Genomic DNA, 20354 nt, shown 5'->3' on the forward strand with positions numbered 1-20354 from the left:
ATTCAGTACAAGTCAAAAGTATGAACAGACCGACTCACTCAAGGGTTTTTCTTTATTTGTACTATTTTCTACGTTGCAGAATAATAGTGAAGAAATCAAAACATTGAAATAACACATGTAGTAACCAACAACAACAAAAAGTGTTAAACAAATCAAAATATATTTTATATTTGAAATGGTGCAAAGTAGCCAAGCTTTGCACAGTCTTGGCATTCTCCCAACCAGCTTCATGATGTAGTCACCTGGAATGCATTTAAATTAACAGGTGTGCCTTGTTAAAAGTTAATTTGTGTAATTTCTTTCATTGAGGCAATCCGTTGAGTTGTGACAAGGTAGGGGTGGTTTACAGAAGATAGCCCTATTTGGTAAAAGACCAAGTTCATATTATGGCAAGAACAGCTAAACAAGCAAAGAGTAATGATAGTCCATCTTTACTTTAAGACATGAAGGTCAGTCAATACGGAAAACTTCAAAAGCTTTGAAAGTTTCTTCAAGTGCAGTCGCAAAAACAATCAATCGCTATGATGAAACTGGCTCTCATGAAGACCGCCACAGGAAAGGAAGAACCAGAGTTATCTCTGCTGCAGAAGATAAGGTCAGAGTTACCTGCCTCAGAAATTGCAGCACAAATAAATGCTTCAGGGTTCAAGTAACAAACATCAACATCAACTGTTCAGAGGAGACTGCGTGAATCAGGCCTTCATGGTCAAATTGCTGCAAAGAAACCGCTACTAAAGGACACCAATAATAAGAAGACTTGCTTGGGCCAAGAAACACAAGCAATGTCCATTTGATCGGTGTAAATTTGTCCTTTGGTCTGATGAGTCCAAATTTGATATCTTTGGTTCCAACCACCGTGTTTTTGTGAGATGCAGAGTAGGTGAACAGATGATCTCCGCATATGTGGTTCCCACCGTGAAGTATGGAGTAGGAAATGGGATGGTGCTTCGCTGGTGACACGGTCAGTGATTTATTTAGTATTCAAGGCACACTTAACCAGCATGGCTACCACAGCATTCTGCAGCGATATGCCATCCCATGTTGTTTGCACTTGGTGGGACTATCATTTGTTTTTCAACAGGAGTGACTCAACACACCTCCAGGCAGTGTAAAGGCTATTTGACCAACAAAGGGAGTAATGGAGTGCTGCATCAGATGACCTGGCCTCCACAATCACCCAAGCTCAACCTAATTGAGATGGTTTGGGATGAGTTGAACCACAGAGTGAAGGAAAAGCAGCCCAAAAGTGCTCAGTATAAGTGGGAACTCTTTCAAGACTGTTGGAAAAGCATTTCAGGTGAAGCTGGTTGAGAGAATGTCAAGAGTGTGCAAAGCTGTCATCAAGGCAAAGGGTGGCTACTTTGAAGAATTTCAAATATATTTTGATTTGTTTAACAGTTTTTTGGTTACTACATGATTCCAAGTGTTTTCATAGTTCATGTCTTCACTATTATTCTACAATGTAGAAAATATTAAAATAAACAAAAATCCAAACTTTTGACTGGTACTGTATGTATGCATATACATCTTGAATAAAAACATGAACATTGTATACTTTAGTACTATGCTAAACAAAAATAAAAATGCAACACGTACAGGTATTGGTCACAAGTGTTGGTCCCATGTTTTATGAGCTGAAATAAAAGATTACAGAAATGTTCCATTTGCACGAAGCAAATCTTTCAAATTTTGTGTAATTTGTTTTACCTCCCTGTAAGTGGGCATTTCTCTTTTGCCAAGATAATCCATCCACCTGACAGGTATGGCATATCAAGAAGCTGATTAAACAGCATGATCATTACACAGGTGCACCTTGTGCTGGGGACAAAATACCACTAAAATGGGCAGTTGTCGTCAAGCAACACAATGCCACAGATGTCAAGATGAGGGAGCGTGCAATTGGTCTGAGACCAGCCACCCAGACAGCTGATGAAACTGTGGGTTTACACAACTGAAGAATTTCTGCAAAATCTGTCAGAAACCGTCTCAGGGAAGCTCATGTGCGTGCTCGGCCTTGTCTCAGGATGGTAAGTTGGTGGTTGAAGATATCCCTCTAGTGGTGTGGGGGCTGTGCTTTGGCAAACTGGGTGGGGTTATATACTTCCTGTTTGGCCCTGTCCGGGGGTATCATCGGATGGGGCCACAGTGTCTCCTGACCCCTCCTGTCTTAGCCTCCAGTATTTATGCTGCAGTAGTTTATGTGTTGGGGGGCTAGGGTCAGTTTGTTATATCTGGAGTACTTCTCCTGTCTTATCCGGTGTCCTGTGTGAATTTAAGTATGCTCTCTCTAATTCTCTTTCTTTCTCTCTCTCGGAGGACCTGAGCCCTAGGACCATGCCTCAGGACTATCTGGCATGATGACTCCTTGCTGTCCCCAGTCCACCTGGCCGTGCTGCTGCTCCAGTTTCAACCTACTGCCTGTGATTATTATTATTTGACCATGCTGGTCATTTATGAACATTTGAACATCTTGGCCATGTTCTGTTATAATCTCCACCCGGCACAGCCAGAAGAGGACTGGCCACCCCTCATAGCCTGGTTCCTCTCTAGGTTTCTTCCTAGGTTTTGCATTGCATTGCTTGCTGTTTTGGGTTTTAGGCTGGGTTTCTGTTACGCACTTTGACATATCAGCTGATGTACGAAGAGCTATATAAATACAGCTGATGAAACTGTGGGTTTGTACAACTGAAGAATTTCTGCAAAAACTGTCAGAAACCGTCTCAGGGACTGCGTGCCCGTCCTCACCAGGGTCTTGACCGGACTCCAGTTTGGCGTCGTAACAGACTTCAGTGGGAAAATGCTCACCTTCGATGGCCACTGGCACGCTGGAGAAGTGCGCTCTTCACGGATTAATTCCAGTTTCAACTGTACTGGGCAGATGGCGTGTATGGCGTTGTGTGGACAAGCGGTTTGCTGATGTCAACATTGTGAACAGAGTGCCCCATGGTAACAGTGGGGTTATGGTATGGGCAGGCATAAATTACACTGCTCAAAAAAAGGAAGGGAACACTAAAATAACACATCCAGGATCTGAATGAATGAAATATTCTTCTGAAATACTTTTTTTTTTTTAAATAGTTGAATGTTGCTGACAACAAAATCACACAAAAATGATCAATGGAAATCAAATTTATCAACCCATGGAGCTCTGAATTTGGAGTCACACTCAAAATTAAAGTGGAAAACCACACTACAGGCTGATCCAACGTTGATGTAATGTCTTTAAAACAAGTCCAAATTTGGCTCAGTAGTGTGTGTGGCCTCCACGTGCCTGTATGACCTCTCTACAACGCCTGGGCATGCTCCTGATGAGGTGGTGGATGGTCTCCTGAGGGATCTCCTCCCAGACCTGGACTAAAGCATCCGCCAACTCCTGGACAGTCTGTGGTGCAACGTGGCGTTGGTGGATGGAGCGAGAAATGATGTCCCAGATGTGCTCAATTGGATTCAGGTCTGGGGAACGGGCGGGCCAGTCCATAGCATCAATGCCTTCCTCTTGCAGGAACTGCTGACACACTCCAGCCATATGAGGTCTAGCATTGTCTTGCATTAGGAGGAACCCAGGAGGAACCCAGGGCCAACCCCACCAGCATATGGTCTCACAAGGGGTCTGAGGATCTCATCTCGGTACCTAATGGCAGTCAGGCTACCTCTGGCGAGCACATGGAGGGCTGTGCGGCACCCCAAAGAAATGCCACCCCACACCATGACTGACCCACCGCCAAACCGGTCATGTTGGAGGATGTTGCAGGCAGCAGAACGTTCTCCACGGTGTCTCCAGGCTGTCACGTCTGTCACATGTGCTCAGTGTGAACCTGCTTTCATCTGTGAAGAGCACAGGGCACCAGTGGCGAATTTGCCAATCTTGGTGTTCTCTGGCAAATGCCAAACGTCCTGCACAGTGTTGGGCTGTAAGCACAACCCCCACCTATGGACGTCGGGCCCTCATACCACCTTCATAGAGTCTGTTTCTGACACATGCACATTTGTGGCCTGCTGGAGGTCATTTTGCAGTGCTCTGGCAGTGCTCCTCCTGCTCCTCCTTGCACAAAGGCGGAGGTAGCGGTCCTGCTGCTGGGTTGTTGCCCTCCTACGGCCTCCTCCACGTCTCCTGATGTACTGGCCTGTCTCCTGGTAGCGCCTCCATGCTCTGGACACTACGCTGACAGACACAGCAAATCTTCTTGCCACAGCTCGCATTGATGTGCCATCCTGGATGAGCTGCACTACCTGAGCCACTTGTGTGGGTTGTAGACTCCGTCTCATGCTACCACTAGAGTGAAAGCACCGCCAGCATTCAAAAGTGGCCAAAACATCAGACAGGAAGCATAGAAACTGAGAAGTGGTCTGCAGAACCACTCCTTTATTGGGGGTGTCTTGCTAATTGCCTATAATTTCCACCGGTTGTCTATTCCATTTGCACAACAGCATGTGAAATGTATTGTCAATCAGTGTTGCTTCCTAAGTGGACAGTTTGATTTCACAGAAGTGTGATTGACTTGGAGTTACATTGTGTTGTTTAAGTGTTACCTTTATTTCTTTGAGCAGAGTAGTTAATCCGCCACCATCTACTCATGTTTCAGCATGATAATGCACAGCCCCATCGCACAAGGATCTGTACACAATAATTGGAAGCTGAAAATGTCATAGTTCTTCCATGGTCTGCATACTCACCAGACACCTCACCCATTGAGCATGTTTGGGATGCTCTGGTTTCATTTGACTTATTTAATTAAAAAGGAAATGTAAGTCTGTAAAATCTTTGAAATTGTTGCATGTCGTGTTTATATTTGTGTTCAGTTTAAATGTATTTTTCTTTATTGTTGCTTGTCAAGAAGGTTAACGAGCTATAATTCATTACCACGCAACTGTCTAAGCATTTGACTTGTATCCATGGATACAGACAGACCTAGAAGAAAAGTAGAAAGTCAGTGGCGTACACTGACTTTCAGGCTAACGAATACACTCTAGCAATGCCAAAACAACAGAGTATCCAGTCACATAAGTGGAGCAGCGGTTGAAGCAACCCACCTTCCTCTTACAGTACAGTATCACTAATATGATTTGGCATTAACTGATGTAGTTGGAATTTGTGCACAACTTCCTTCATGAGATAGATGATAGTAAAGAGTTCAGGCTTGGATCCATTTTGAACATCCATGTGCCTGAAGGTGAACAAACTATGTTATGAAAGTATATGCAAATGAGACTGCCCGTTTAGGCAAACAATGACACCACCACACTTTATTAACGTGCTCCGCAGTCTAAAAGTCGTCTTTCCCTAACTTGACTATTAGTGTTTAGCAAAAGGACAACTCTCCCTTTTTGTTGATAAAAAAAAGTAGAGAATCCTTCAGAATCATCCCTCTGGTATGGAAACGATGAAGGGAGTGAGAGATGGGAATCCATTTTCCTCCCATGGCCTACTGTGCCTTAAAGGTTAATCACTACACCAGCAATCTCCTCTCCTCATCTCTCCTTCAGTCTCTACTTTTCTCACACACAAAAAAAAACATGTCACTTATCTCAACTTCCCTCACCATTAGGTCCTTTCCAGCTGTTAGCCTTCCCACACATGTATTCCAAAGGTGTCTGAAGTACACTAGCTCCCCTCTGTTTCAGGCTCTCTCCCTCTATCATCTTGTCATCCTCATTCAGTGTTTGCTTCCCCCACAATTGACCCACCGAGCACTTTCCGCAGTATATGCACTAAAACTAGTTCTCCTCTGTCCATCTCCTTCCCTCAATCTCTTCTTTTTGCACTTCCTCCTTTCTTCACACCAATCACCATTTCTTTCTCCTTCTCTCACCTCTCTTCCCTCACTGTTCTAATTCTCACTACTCCTCTCACAGCAGTATTTCAGTAGCACAAGCTTCAGCCTTCTAGAGACAGAGGAGGCCCCTCTCTACCCCTCTTGTTCTCCCTTATTTCAACTCTTTCCCAGCAGTAGCACCTACAGTGGATTTGCCCGGGGGCCCTAGTCTGTTCCAGCCTATCCACTGGTCTCTCGCTCTCCCCTCCCGCTCTCTGCTCGTCAGCACTGCAAGGGCAAAACAAGTGGCAAGAGAGAGAAGAGTGGCAATAAGAAAGGGCCATCAAAGCGAAAACACAACTCCAACTGTTTTCCAGGAATTCATGACGAGAACAGTTTCCCAGTATTTGGGTTTCGCCCCCGAGGCAAAAGCGGTCTGTGTTGACAGCAAGAGACAAGTTGATGGGGATGAGGCTGATTCCAGTTGCCAGTGGTGATGTGGGCGTGTCAGTGCGAGTGATTCTGAGGAGAGACGAATCGCTAAGAATGACTGGATGTGAGGGGGTCAGTTACTCAGTGTTGGGCTTGGACGATGATCTGATATGAGGAGACAGACTGTAGAGAGTAGGTCCCAGAAATACACACATAAATTGGCTGTAGTGCTGATTGGGGCAGGTGGCTGTCTGCCTCGAGAACAATTTAAACTGACTGAGTGTAAAGACACACGACCATGCAATCGGGTGAGTGAAATGGCCTATCATTTTTAAAGCTGGTCACTGGTCAAACAGGCTTTATCATGACCAATGACAGGGGTTTTATGAGGTGCATCCCAGATGGCACCCTTTTCATTATATTCCTACTGTTGGTCAAACGTAGTGCGCTATATAGGGAATAGGGGGCCATTTGAGACACTACCCCACACAAAACTGATTTTAAAAAATAAAATAAAAAGTACTCAGCAATCTACACACACACACACACACACACACAACTACCCCACAATGACAAAGCGAAAACAGGAATACCGTATTTACCTAAATATTCAGGCCCTTTGCTATGACTCGAAATTGAGCTCAAATGCATCCTGTTTCCATTGATCATCCATGAGATGTTTCTAAAACTTGGAGCCCACCTGTGGTAAATTAAATTGATTGGACATGATTTGGAAAGGCATACACCTGTCTATATAAGGTTCTACAGTTGACAGTGCATGTCAGACCAAAAACCAAGCCATGAGGTTGAATGAATTGTTCATAGAGCTCCAAGCCATGATTGTGTCGAGGCACAGATTGGGGAAGGGTACCAAAAAATGTCTGCAGCGTTGAAGGTCACCAAGAACACAATGGCCTCCATCATTCTTAAATGCAAGAAGTTTGGAACCATCGAGTCCCTTACTAGAGCTGCCCGCCCGGCCAAACTGAGCAATCAGGGGAGAAGGGCCTTGGTCAGGGAGGTGACCAAGAAACCGATGGTCACTCTGACCCGAGCTCCTCTGTGAAGATTGGAGAACCTTCCAGACGGACAACCATCTCTGCAGGACTCTACCAATCAGGCCTTTTGGTAGAGTGGCCAGACGGAAGCCACTCCTCAGTAAAAGGCACATGACAGCCTACTTGGAGTTTGCCAAAAGGAACCTAAAAGTCTCTCAGACCATGAGAAACCAAGATTGAATTCTATAGACAATGCAAAGTGTCTGGCACCATCCCTACGGTGAAACATGGTGGTGGCAGCATCACGTTGTGGAGATGTTTTTCAGAGGCATGGACTGGGAGACTAGTCAGGATCGAGGCAAAGATGTATGGAGAAAAGTACAGAGATATCCTTGATACCTGCTCCAGAGCGCTCAGGACCTCAGACTGGGGCAAAGGTTGATCTTCCAACAGGACAACGACCCTAAGCAGTCTTTGAATGTCCTTGAGTGTCCCAGCCAGAGCCCAGATTTGAACCCGATCGAACATCTCTGGAGATACCTGAAAATAGCTGTGCAGCAATGCTCCCCATCCAACCTGACAGAGCTTGAGAGGATCTGCAGAGAGGAATGGGAGAAACACCCCAAATACAGGTGTGCCAAGCTTGTAGCGTCATACACAAGAAGACTCTAGGCTGTAATCCCTGCCAAAAGGTGTTTCAACAAAGTACTGAGTAATGGGTCTGAATACTTATGTTAAATGTGATTTTTTAATATTTTTTTTACAACTTCACAAAATAAATAAATAAAATGTTTTTGATTTGTCATTATGGGGTATTGTGTGTAGATTGACGAGGGAAAACATTTTTTAAAATCCATTTTAGAATAAAGGCTGTAACGTAACAAAATGTGGGGAAAAACCTACGGGTCTGAATACTTTCCCGAATGCGCTGTATACCTTGCGTGAGTAGTTGCAGGGTTCGGACTTCCTCTCTGACGCGGAGCTGCAGGACCTGCTGGAGGATGTACTGCCGTTGGCCCTCCTGCATGATGCCCATTCGCTCCAGCTTCCTGTCCGTCAATCTCATCAGAGCCCGTCCTGGATGGAAAGAGGGGAGAGAGAGCGAAAGAAAGGTTAAAACCAACCCCTCATGAGATACGACTGATGCGTCTCTCCCACCCAGAATAAACACCATAAGTAACAATGTATATTTAATGAAATTGATCAATTGTTTGGAATTGGATCACACTTCAGATCTCTGAAGCACCTCAAGGTGAACTAAAGCATAACTGACCAAAAAGGACTGTCTCTCTGAATGCTGCCTTCAACTGCATTCAACTTTGCTACATACAATAAGCAGCACAATATATACATCCATGAAATATCCCATTTACATTATGTGTAGATCTCACCAAGGGGACTAATCTCAAACCATGAATAGATCATTCTCTAGTCCAGGGTTCCCCAACTGGCAGCCAGTGGGCCAAATTTGTTTTCTGAACAAAATAAACAACATATATTAATTGTTTCATGTTCAGTGCTTGACATGTACAAACACCAGGAAATCAGCTGCAAGTGATTGGAAATGTAAAATCAAAATGGAGAGACGTGATCATATACAAATGTAAGCAAGGTTTGAAATGATTGTTTCAGTCAAATATATCAGTTTGGGCTTCCTGTGGTCAATCTGCAGCCTACAAACGATTTGTAATTACGTTCCGGCCCCCCGACCATCCCCTCAAGAAAAATAAAATGCATCTAGTTGATGATCCCTGCTCTAGTCTATCCATTCAATACATGTTATTCAATTTCTGCGCGGGTATGCTAGCAGGTAGCGTCGAGCAGCCAACGATGACCCACTGAAGAAATATCTTCATCTTGCGACATAACACACTTAACATAATTAGTTCTCTTCTTTCACCCATAGGCACCTCCTTCTGGGAGCTCTTGATTTTCATAATCCCTAATTTAAATGTTCTTTAATATAATTTGTTTCAAAAGTGGCGGATTTGGTCCGGTAATTAAAACGCAGCGGAGAAAGTACAGTCTAATTAATTACGCTCGTTTTATGGAAGGCCTTTGTGGCAGTGTGCGGGATTGGGGAGCTAGATAGTAGATCATTCATGGTGACTACCATGCATAAACCCGACCCCTGTAGAGCCACCCATCGCTCGTTGACCCTAATGACTCTGGGCTCCGGATCGCTCCTCCTGATTGGCTAGCAGCCGTGAACTTTCCCTGGTTTACGGTCTCACAGCGGGACTACGGTGGTGTGACTGTCACATGCTCTCTCTTTCACCCCCGAGCTCCTTCCTCCCATCCACTCCTCCAACAGCACTGTACTTACTGACTCTTTACCCACTGTAGATTTTCAGAACCATTTGTTACTTAACGACTTTGTGCATATTTACTTTCTTTGACACGGCTCATTATTTGAGGTAACAAAAATAACAAAAAAAAGGGTGTTTTGTGAAAGCATTGTAGGCTAGGTCATCTTCTGAAAGTCACTTTTGGTGATTTAATACAGTTTTAGGCTTTATGCAACCATGAATTACCGCACAAAGCTGTGTGTTGGTGGTATAAAGCTGACAGCATTGTAGAGCTGGGACGATAAACCGAGAATTATCAACACCACACTGATAACTTATCGCAGGCCTTTTGCTGATATCGTTCATTACAATAAGTAGCCTATACTAGAGAAATGTGAAGTTGGAAATGAATAACTTTGCTAAATGGGTGTTTGTTACAAGTGACAACAGATGGCTACCACCATCAAACTAGTAGTAGTTGTAGTTTAAAAATATAAACCCAGCAGATTAAGGTTATAAACTTATCGTTATCGCATCAGTTTAAGAAATGTATCACGATATTGGTTGCTGCCTAAATCGCAGAGCTCTACAGCATCGGAAATTCTACTCTGCCAAAACACTTTATTTGCAGATAACTATGGCAAGTGTGACAAAAACGCTAAATGTGTCCAAAAAAATCTCATCAAATTGTAATGCCAGCTCCTGTATGGTTTAATGATGACTACTACACAAATACAGAGTAACTAACTACAGACATTTTACTGGTCTACGGGGGCCAGTAAAATGGGACGTGAGTGAGGGGGTGAGAACGACAATATGAACGTTAAAGGATTACTTGAGGAGTCTATAAATAACGACCAACCATCACTTGGCACCTCATCCGAAATCCGACACAAATCTGCCTTTCAACAGGGACACCTCTTTAGCTTTACCTCGTGGCTATCTGTTCTATAAACAAACAACCATACAGGATGTATGAGAGATAAAGCTTTCAGATCAATGACTAAACAACTGCTATAATAACGCATCTTTAGTCATCAACAGCTCAGAGTTAAAAGGCGATAGAATGGCACGATTGTGGACAGCTTAAGATGCGTCGAGATAAGAGCCAATCGGAGCCAAGCTGCCAGTTTTTGGGCGACAGTGCCAACATAGCGCCTCTCCTCTCCTTCCAGTAGCAGCCGGGCGAAACGCCTCTGTGGAGGTCCAGACTTCTCTCTCTCTACTGCGGTTCTGAGTATTTGACTCAACAATCCCACGAAGCCACAACAGGTAATGTATCAAACCACAATTAATACACAGAGCAGTGTAGCATGTCCGGGCGAAGAAAGAAGAGAGGAGTAGAGGATGAGGGGAGAACGCCTGAAGAGAGAGAAGGTTGAGAGTAGAGGTCGACCGATTCATCGGAATGGCTGATTAATTAGGGCCGATTTCAAGTTTTCATAAAAAAATGTACACCTTTATTTAATCTTTATTTAACTAGGCAAGTCCATTAAGAACACATTCTTATTTTCAATGACGGCCTAGGAACAGTGGGTTGACTGCCTTGTTCAGGGGCAGAATGTCAGATTTTCACCTTGTCAGCTCGGGGGATCCAAACTTGCAACCTTACAGTTAACTAGTCCAACGCAATAACGACCTGCCTCTCTCTCGTTGCACTCCACAAGGAGACTGCCTGTTACACGAATGCAGTAAGCCAAGGTAAGTTGCTAGCTAGCACTCATCTTATAAAAAACAATCAATCATAATCATTAGTTAACTACACTAGTTAACTATGGGTGATGCTAGATAATATCTAGTAATATCGTGCCCTGCGTTGCATGTAATCTGACTGAGCATACAAGCATACAAGTATCTAAGTATCTGACTGAGCGGTGGTAGGCAGAAGCAGGCACGTAAACATGAATTCAAACAGCACTTTCATGCGTTTTGTCAGCAGCGCTTTGTTGTGCGTCAAGCATTGCACTGTTTATGACTTCAACCCTATCAACTCCCGAGATGAGGCTGGTGTAACCGATGTGAAATGGCTAGCTAGTTAGCATGTGCTAATAGCATTTCAAACGTCACTCGCTCTGAGCCTTCTAGTAGTTGTTCCCCTTGCTCTGCATGGGTAACGTTGCTTCGATGGTGGCTGTTGTCGTTGTGTTGCTGGTTCGAGCCCATGGAGCGAGGAGAGGGACGGAAGCTATACTGTTACACTGGAAATACTAAAGTGCCTATAAGAACATCCAATAGTCAAAGGTTAATGAAATACAAATGGTATAGAGGGTCCTATAATTAGTCCTATTAGTCCTATAATTCCTATACTAACTACAACCTAAACCTTCTTACCTGGGAATATTGAAGACTCGTGTTAAAAGGAACCACCAGCTTTCATATGTTCTCATGTTCTGAGCAAGGAACTGAAATGTTAGCTTCCTTACATAGCACATATTGCACTTTTACTTTCTTCTCCAACACTTTGTTTTTGCATTATTTAAACCAAATTGAACATGTTTCATTATTTACTTGAGGCTAAATTGATTTTATTGATGTATTATATTAAGTTAAAATAAGTGTTCATTCAGTATTCTCTGTATACATCAATGAGGTCGCTCTTGCTGCTGGTGAGTCTCTGATCCACCTCTATGCAGACGACACCATTCTGTATACTTCTGGCCCTTATCTGGACAATGTTAACAACCCTCCAGGCAAGTTTCAATGCCATACAACTCTCCTTCCGTGGCCTCTTAAATACAAGTAAAACTAAATGCATGCTCTTCAACCGATCGCTACCTGCACCTACCCGCCTGTCCAACATCACTACTCTGGACGGCTCTGACTTAGAATACGTGGACAACTACAAATACTTAGGTGTCTGGTTAGACTGTAAACTCTCCTTCCAGACCCATATCAAACATCTCCAATCCAAAGTTAAATCTAGAATTGGCTTCCTATTTCGCAACAAAGCATCCTTCACTCATGCTGCCAAACATACCCTTGTAAAACTGACCATCCTAACAATCCTCGACTTTGGCGATGTCATTTACAAAATAGCCTCCAATACCCTACTCAACAAATTGGATGCAGTCTATCACAGTGCAATCCGTTTTGTCACCAAAGCCCCATATACTACCCACCATTGCGACCTGTACGCTCTCGTTGGCTGACCCTCGCTTCATACTCGTCGCCAAACCCACTGGCTCCATGTCATCTACAAGACCCTGCTAGGTAAAGTCCCCCCTTATCTCAGCTCGCTGGTCACCATAGCATCTCCCACCTATAGCACACGCTCCAGCAGGTATATCTCTCTAGTCACCCCCAAAACCAATTCTTTCTTTGGCCGCCTCTCCTTCCAGTTCTCTGCTGCCAATGACTGGAACGAACCACAAAAATCTCTGAAACTGGAAACACTTATCTCCCTCACTAGCTTTAAGCACCAACTGTCAGAGCAGCTCACAGATTACTGCACCTGTACATAGCCCACCTATAATTTAGCCCAAACAACTACCTCTTTCCCAACCGTATTTAATTAATTAATTAATTTCGCTCCTTTGCACCCCATTATTTTTATTTCTACTTTGCACATTCTTCCATTGCAAATCTACCATTCCAGTGTTTTACTTGCTATATTGTATTTACTTTGCCACCATGGCCTTTTTTGCCTTTACCTCCCTTATCTCACCTCATTTGCTCACATCGTATATAGACTTGTTTATACTGTATTATTGACTGTATGTTTGTTTTACTCCATGTGTAACTCTGTGTCGTTGTATGTGTCGAACTGCTTTGCTTTATCTTGGCCAGGTCGCAATTGTAAATGAGAACTTGTTCTCAACTTGCCTACCTGGTTAAATAAAGGTGAAATAAATAAATAAAACAAATTGTCATTATTACAAATACATTTAAAAATGAAATTACCCCCCCCCCCCCCCCCGATTAATCGGCATTGGCTTTTTTGGTCCTCCAATAATCGGTATCGGCGTTGAAAAAAAAATCATAATCAGTCGACCTCTAGTTGAGAGGGACTGGGCGTGGATTTGAAAAAAAGAGAAGACAAAAAGTAAGGAAAGAGGAAGAGTGTAGAGAAAGAAGAGACTTGTACAGGATTGACTAGACAACTTGGGGATGAGTGGAGTGCTAAGACAAAGCACAGTGACCCCAAAATGCGGGACCACTGGGACAGTGATGGAGTTAGAGTAGCTATTTCCTAATGGGTCACATCATGGCAGGTAACATGGTTTTATTTAGAGATTGGTTATGTTAGTATTCGAATAATATCATGTCAGTTTTTCGGATAGTAAAAATTCTTATAGTAAGTAGTTTGCTCGACCGATCAGAATGACGCAAAAATTAAACAGGGGACAGGGTGCTTTTCTCAGGTAATTTGTCAGCAACAGCGACGGAGATTTTTGCCATGACAGAAGAATTGCTATTTGAAGTGGGGGAAACAGCATACCGATGTCAGGGCAGCCTGGACAGCGAAATGCACAGCAGTAGCTCAACTCACCATTTTATAAAAACGTCGCAAGGATTATTTCATTTAGAAAAATCGTTTTCATTGTTAAAATAGGTCTACTCCAAAAATGAACACTCACTTAAGTAATGAAATACTAACGTCCGTTCGGATATCTGGATATTCGATTACCCGTGCCCATCCCTAATGCACACGCACACACACTCTGACTCAACCTCAGCTAAGGTAAGAGGGCTTCTGTTTCCATCTGAATAAGTGTAATACTTTCCTCTCTTCTAGCTCTGTCTGATGGGAACATTGCCAGACAACAAAGCTCCCTTTTTACTTCATCTCCTGTATCCACTTATCTTTGGCCAATTGACAGAGAAAATGATTTAAGCCACTTCTGTCTCTTCAGTTGCACAATATTGATTGGATTTAAATTTCACTCCCACTCTTCTCACTCTCCAGTAGCCTGTCCACCCTTCTATATCATTACCTCTGTAGCCTGTTGGTTGGCGGTGTTAGCTCTGCCCTCTCTCACTGTCCGCCCCTCTATATCATTACCCCAAACCTGCCTGGGAATGAGGCACTGCCTCCTCCTCATCCAAATATGAGTTACTATTAAAAATGACTACTCCCCCCTATAAAGGTACAGATACTGTAATATACATTATTCAAGTCAGCATATTCATAAATCTACATATACAAACCTACAGTGCACACACACACAGAGCCCACAGACCAGGCGTTAGATTAATGGGCAGGGGGAGTGCAGACCTCCCTCAGTGTGGGGCTGCTGGCAGATTAATCTATGGCCTGGCACAGTCGACCACCGCGTTTGATGAATGGGGCTTAGAGTACACACACACACACACACACACACACACACACACACACACACACACACACACACACACACACACACACACACACCCCCCCTGCGGGATCTGTCCCTTTTCGAGTTTGAACCAAAAGCCATGCTAATTACTGCTCTGTGGAGCAGCAGAGGGTGAGGACAGGGGCACAAAAGCAGCAAATTAGCCTCACTTTCCCAACTCTCTCCAAATGGCTCCAGTCAGCAAACATACATGTGTTCATGTGTTTGACAGTACGAGCTGGGCTGGAGATAGAGGGGGAGAATGTAGATCTAGATAAAACCGTCAGACACAGCTGCATGTTTGGGTCTTCTGTGTAAGTGGGTATAGACTACTGAATGTCTCAGGAGTCTCTGGTTACCTTCCACATATGCAATAATTCCTTTCATGCAATGAGCAATACATCCTTGTCAACGTAATATTCTATAATGGTCTAAAACTGGTGGTCTGTGAGCCAGATCCGGCCCACTAGCCGATTTAATGTGGCCCACTGTTGTCTAAGTAAATATGAGAGTCAACATTCCCACACGCTGTGTATACCATCCTTTACTAGTACTTGGCTTACTGGCACACATTACAAATACACCGTGACCATGATGCAACTCTTAGTAACCTAGGCACGATATTGTAAAAGAAAAACTTGGCTCCCAAATGTCCATGAGATGGACTATGCTCTGAGATCGGTTCCAAATTAGATGCTAATGTTATTTCTGACTGGAGAAAAGAGGGGCATCATTCTCAATGGGCTGCAGCCCTCTTCCTGAATGAAGCCAAGCACAGCAGCAGAGGGATAATCAGATGCACAGACTGCAACCTCAGCAGGATGCTAATGCAGAGTCGCTGCCCATCTACAGTATCTGGTCACTAATCGTTGTTTATTAACTAGCACAGAGGAACAATATAAGACATTGTATTTGATTTGTGAGAGGAACCAAATGATCATACAATTAGGTGGCTCTCCAGATCACTCCGATCCAATCTGATCACTTACTATGCGTTCGTTCCATTGTAATCACTCAATGTTTTTCTCACAATCATTGAGGATCAATTGCATCCTTCAGAATTCCACACTTAAGATCACTTGGGATCAATCTAACCTCATAATCAAGCAATCCACCCCGCTTGGATCCAGACATCGTCAAGACATAATCAAGGCCCACTTAAAAATATTTTTAAAAAATCACCTCATCAGTGGGATGACTAACTGACAATCCCCTCTGCCTCTCTACCCGACAGCTGTCCAGGTGGGTCATTTGCTAGGAGAATTAGAGGCCTTCACAGATCCATGTCTACCCAAATACCAGAGACCCGATCCAGGACCCGAGCAGGTCCAGAATTCTAAATAATGTCACAGCTTTGGGTCAGATCTCATTTAATAGTCACAGGTATGTGGGTATGTGTAATTCTAACAGACTTGTCCGAAAGGGCCCATACAGATCAGAAGGAGACTGCTGCAGTAGAGAGAGCGAGAGAAATGGTATCAGTAATAATGTGGCTCTTGCTTTTCATGAGAGTGGAGCGTGTAGCTTGCGGTTGGCCAATCATAAGTCATCAAAGCAGCAATAGGCTACAGCCATAGAGCCTCACATCGTGAGGCAAAAGTTAGAAGATATGGAATCAATGGAAGATGGAATTAAAATGACTTTTAAAGGATAGCCTACAAACGACCAACAGCCAACAGACAGTCAGGTTGCTACTTAATATTCTGAACGGAGTTGTAGGATGAGAAAGCGCATGCACTGCAGCCTCAGTTAGCTTAGCTTAATTAGAGTCTCCCAGTTTGATGCAATGCAACACCGGTCCTACGTAATCATATTTGATGATAAATAACCTAGCTATGGCAGCTATAGTGCGAGATGGCTTGGTTGGTTGGTTTCTGTCACTTGTCTCTCCCCTCCCATCTTCCCTGCTCCCCATGTCACTCGCTCACAGTACGACCCCTCCCCCCACCTGCTAGAGTGGCACCCCTCTCCCTCTAGTGCTTTATCAGCTCCGATTAATAAAGTAGCTTTAAAAATTAAAAATAAACATTTTCTGCTGCTTCCCTCACTCGGATCGTACCGGGTCTGGATTCGACCAGGTCTCTATACGTAGGGGGTCTAGTTGTCCTTTGGTCCATTTGAAACGGGCCTCTATATTCATTTTTATTTATGCGTATCGGTTCCGGGTGAAAGTTTTTGGATCTGTGAAGACCTCTAAGGAGAATATTCAGGTAGTATCATGTTTATTTTTCAACTTACTAAAATGGTCAACAGTGGCGTCAGTAATAAGCATGTAGCCTTTAGCCTGAATGCCTAGTCCTCGGAGAGACATTGGTGTAGTTTAGGATGGGCTAGTCCTCATTCCTCAAGTGCTGTTTAGGCCTATTGCCCAGTAGATGGGTATACATTTTCTACCCTGTGCGACTCCTACCCAGGCACGTTCAAATCAGTCGGTGTAGATTATGAGTTGATCGTGCTTGGGTAGGTGTCGCACAGGGAAGCAAATGTATATTTGATGAGCTGCGAGAAAGGTGAAAAACACCATTTAAATGACCCCTCTACTGGGTAACGGTCAAAGACTCCAGTCACCAAAGTCATAGACTGTTGTCTCTGCTAACACACGGCAAGCGGTACCGGAGCGCCAAGTATTGGTCCAAAAGGCTCCTTAATAGCTTCTATTAAGCCATAAGACTGCTGAACAATGAATCAAAATGGCCACCCGGACCATTTGCATTGCATTGATTGGGTCCTAAACAGTACTCGGGGAATGAGCACCAGCCCATCCTAACCTACACCGACTGTGATTTGAACATGTCTGGGTAGGTGTCTCACAGGTTGCCACTGTGTAATATGTGCCACTGTGATTTGTAAAGGGAGAGATGGACCGAGGATAAAACGAGGGGATGTTTACAGGATGGAACTTGGCTGTGTGACAAGCTTATACCTTTTACAACATTTATAAGCGGTGTGCAACATGTGCAACTGGGTTAAGCAGCAATCAGGGTTTTTCCAATAGCACTTGGTGATACATCAAAACACTCGATATTACAATAAAAGACTACTATCCTTCTTACATTATGCTCTTACGGAGGTGAACCACTGAATAGAACCAATGCTGTTAAAAACATCACAATTTCTCGACAGTCACTTTAGATTGTTTGATTCTTCCATTTTTTACTGCAAGTGTGTGTCCCAAATGGCACTCTATTCCCTACAATTTTTTTTTTTTTTTAACCTTTATTTATCTAGGCAAGTCAGTTAAGAACAAATTCTTATTTACAATGACGGCCTAGTAACACTGGGTTAACACTGGGCAGAACGACAGATTTTTACCTTGTCAGCTTGGGGATTCGATCTAGCAACCTTTCGGTTACTGGCACAACGCACTAACCACTAGGCTACCTGCCACATAGTGCACTACTTCTGTCCAGTGCCATATGGGCCCCTATAGGTCAAAAGTAGCGCACTACATACGGAATAGGGTGCCATTTGGGATACACCACCCAACTGTCTCATATCTAATCCAATTCCTTTCTTTATCTGTCTGGAGTGGGAGGCCATTGGATCACCATGTTCTAATTCATTCAATGCACCGCTCCGTGACAGGGGAGTGCGATTCAATCGACGCCAACCCCTTCACTTCCCTCTTCTGATTACATATGTTTGTGCACCTCTGCACTGATTACACTTACGGGTATCAGTAAATGTGTACTAAACTCATTTACCACACTATGCTGTTTGCTCGCTGCCACGACTCAGTCTCTGTAATTACACAAGATTAGGGGACTAATATCTAATTACACCTTAATATGCTTTAATGCATTTTAAAATGACAGCTCGGTGTTAATGTCAAACTCGGAGGTGGTCTTTCGGGAGTGTCGAGAGAGGGGGTGGTGGGGGGGATCTTGGCAATCGAGGTGCTCGGATGGGAAACATTGATTTTGACTTTGCCTCCACGTTGCTGGCAGGGGATGGCAACCGACAGCTGCATATTGAAGCCGTTCAAAGAATTGAAAACGTAGTGCTGCTGCTAAGCCTTGAGATGTAAAATATCTTACACTGTCAGAGCTGGGACATAAATAAGGGACGTGTAAGAGTTATGATTTGGTTTCGGTGCCCTGTATTGATTTGCTACTTCTGAAAGGATGACCAGTGGGCCAAGACCAATGAAATTGGTAGTATTGACTTCCTACAAGAGCGTTGGGTTCTCTCTGACTGTTGAAATATTATCTTACTACTCTGTTACCATAGATACCATAGCAAAAATAAGTCCTATCAAACAAAGGGCCTTCTCCTAATCAGACCAGAAACTAACCACACACAGCATTATCATTTTCCAACTCAATTTCCTTGCCTTGGCCAGTGGGACTCAATAGGTCTTTCTAGTTGTGTTTTGTGTACACAGTACTTGTTCCTATTCTACTAGTTTGTTTACACAGTGTGGTACTCAAGCACAATACAACATTCCTCATGATTTGCTTGCTCTAGTTAAATCTAATCTAGTGAAAAAATTATGCATGATATTTCTGCATGTTTGGGATGCAAATTGCATTGTGAGCCCGATTGGTATGGCCTGGCCTGTTTTAATTGCAGTCGGTTAATTCATGCGGGTTGGGATGACGAGGGGAATTACTAGCGTGTTTTGTGCATATCGTTATCGCTAATTGGGCCGGTGGTTAACCCCTTATCCACTCCTCTGATCCTGAGACAAAAACATCTCACGACCGCAGGTCATTACACTAATTGTGCGACAACATCTTAGGTCATGTGCTTGTTTCATTATCGGCGGCCTAAATGAGGAAATGCATATTTAGAGACAACGTGCTCAAGATGATCTACTATTTTAAACCCAAGTTTATTGCCAAGTTTGAATTTAGCCAAACTCGTGGTGATGGTTCTCATGAGCAAAATGAGATTGATGAAACGGGCCCTTTTCTTCATTGATTACATAGTGCATCATTGGCTGTTTTATTTGTTTATGTACATGTTATTGACATGGGCTAAGTGGGATTCTTACTGTACGTCGCCAGCTCCTACTAATCTTAATGGAAAGCAGCATTTTTCAGCTAGCATTTTCTACCCCTTAATGGAACGCCGCTGCCGTGTGCTCCGGTTGAGCCCTTAACCCCCGCGACCTCGGTTTCCTCACGGCCTGAGTGCATTATGGGTGAAGTGTTCAATTTCGCCAGTCACGGCGAGCTGCAAATAAACATTCTTAATGTAATCAGTCGTGCTCCGAGAGGTTGAGTGCGTGGCAATTAGCCTTCGTCATTATGCGGCAGGCGGGTCGTGGGCGGGTGGGCGGGTGTGACCTTGGAGGGGCTCGTTAGGGGGATGATTGACATGGCGACGGTGGCAACAGTAACCGCGACGAGACAGACAGACTCGGGCTGTGGCGGGCGCACCTGTGATGTCATGCTGCTTGAAGGAGTCACTGTAGATCTGGTGCTGCTTGGGGCAGTGCTTCTTCAGCCACTTGCACACGTCCTGCTGGGTCCACAGGGCCACCGGCTTGGACAGCTTTACGTTCCCCGACTGCGTGGGGGGGAAAGACAACAGATGACTTATAGGTGCAAAATAGATGGCACA

General features: G+C 44.0%; 1 protein-coding gene across 3 annotated transcripts in view; it reads right to left on the minus strand.

Annotated features, from left to right (window-relative positions):
- The window catches only part of LOC124012594 (sterile alpha motif domain-containing protein 12-like), a 74364-nt gene that overhangs the window by 19554 nt on the left and 34456 nt on the right, over nucleotides 1–20354 (minus strand). For 2 of the 3 annotated variants that reach the window (XM_046326379.1, XM_046326378.1), the window contains exons 3-5: nucleotides 20171–20300; nucleotides 8120–8260; nucleotides 5959–6041 (exon numbers count right to left, since the gene is read on the minus strand). In XM_046326379.1, coding sequence (XP_046182335.1) covers nucleotides 5959–6041; nucleotides 8120–8260; nucleotides 20171–20300 — 354 coding nt within the window. The remainder of the gene's footprint in view (nucleotides 1–5958; nucleotides 6042–8119; nucleotides 8261–20170; nucleotides 20301–20354) is intronic. The other variant, XM_046326380.1, reaches the window with a different exon arrangement.

Source organism: Oncorhynchus gorbuscha, linkage group LG24, assembly GCF_021184085.1.
Source record: "Oncorhynchus gorbuscha isolate QuinsamMale2020 ecotype Even-year linkage group LG24, OgorEven_v1.0, whole genome shotgun sequence".
NCBI classification, from domain to species: Eukaryota; Metazoa; Chordata; class Actinopteri; order Salmoniformes; family Salmonidae; genus Oncorhynchus; species Oncorhynchus gorbuscha.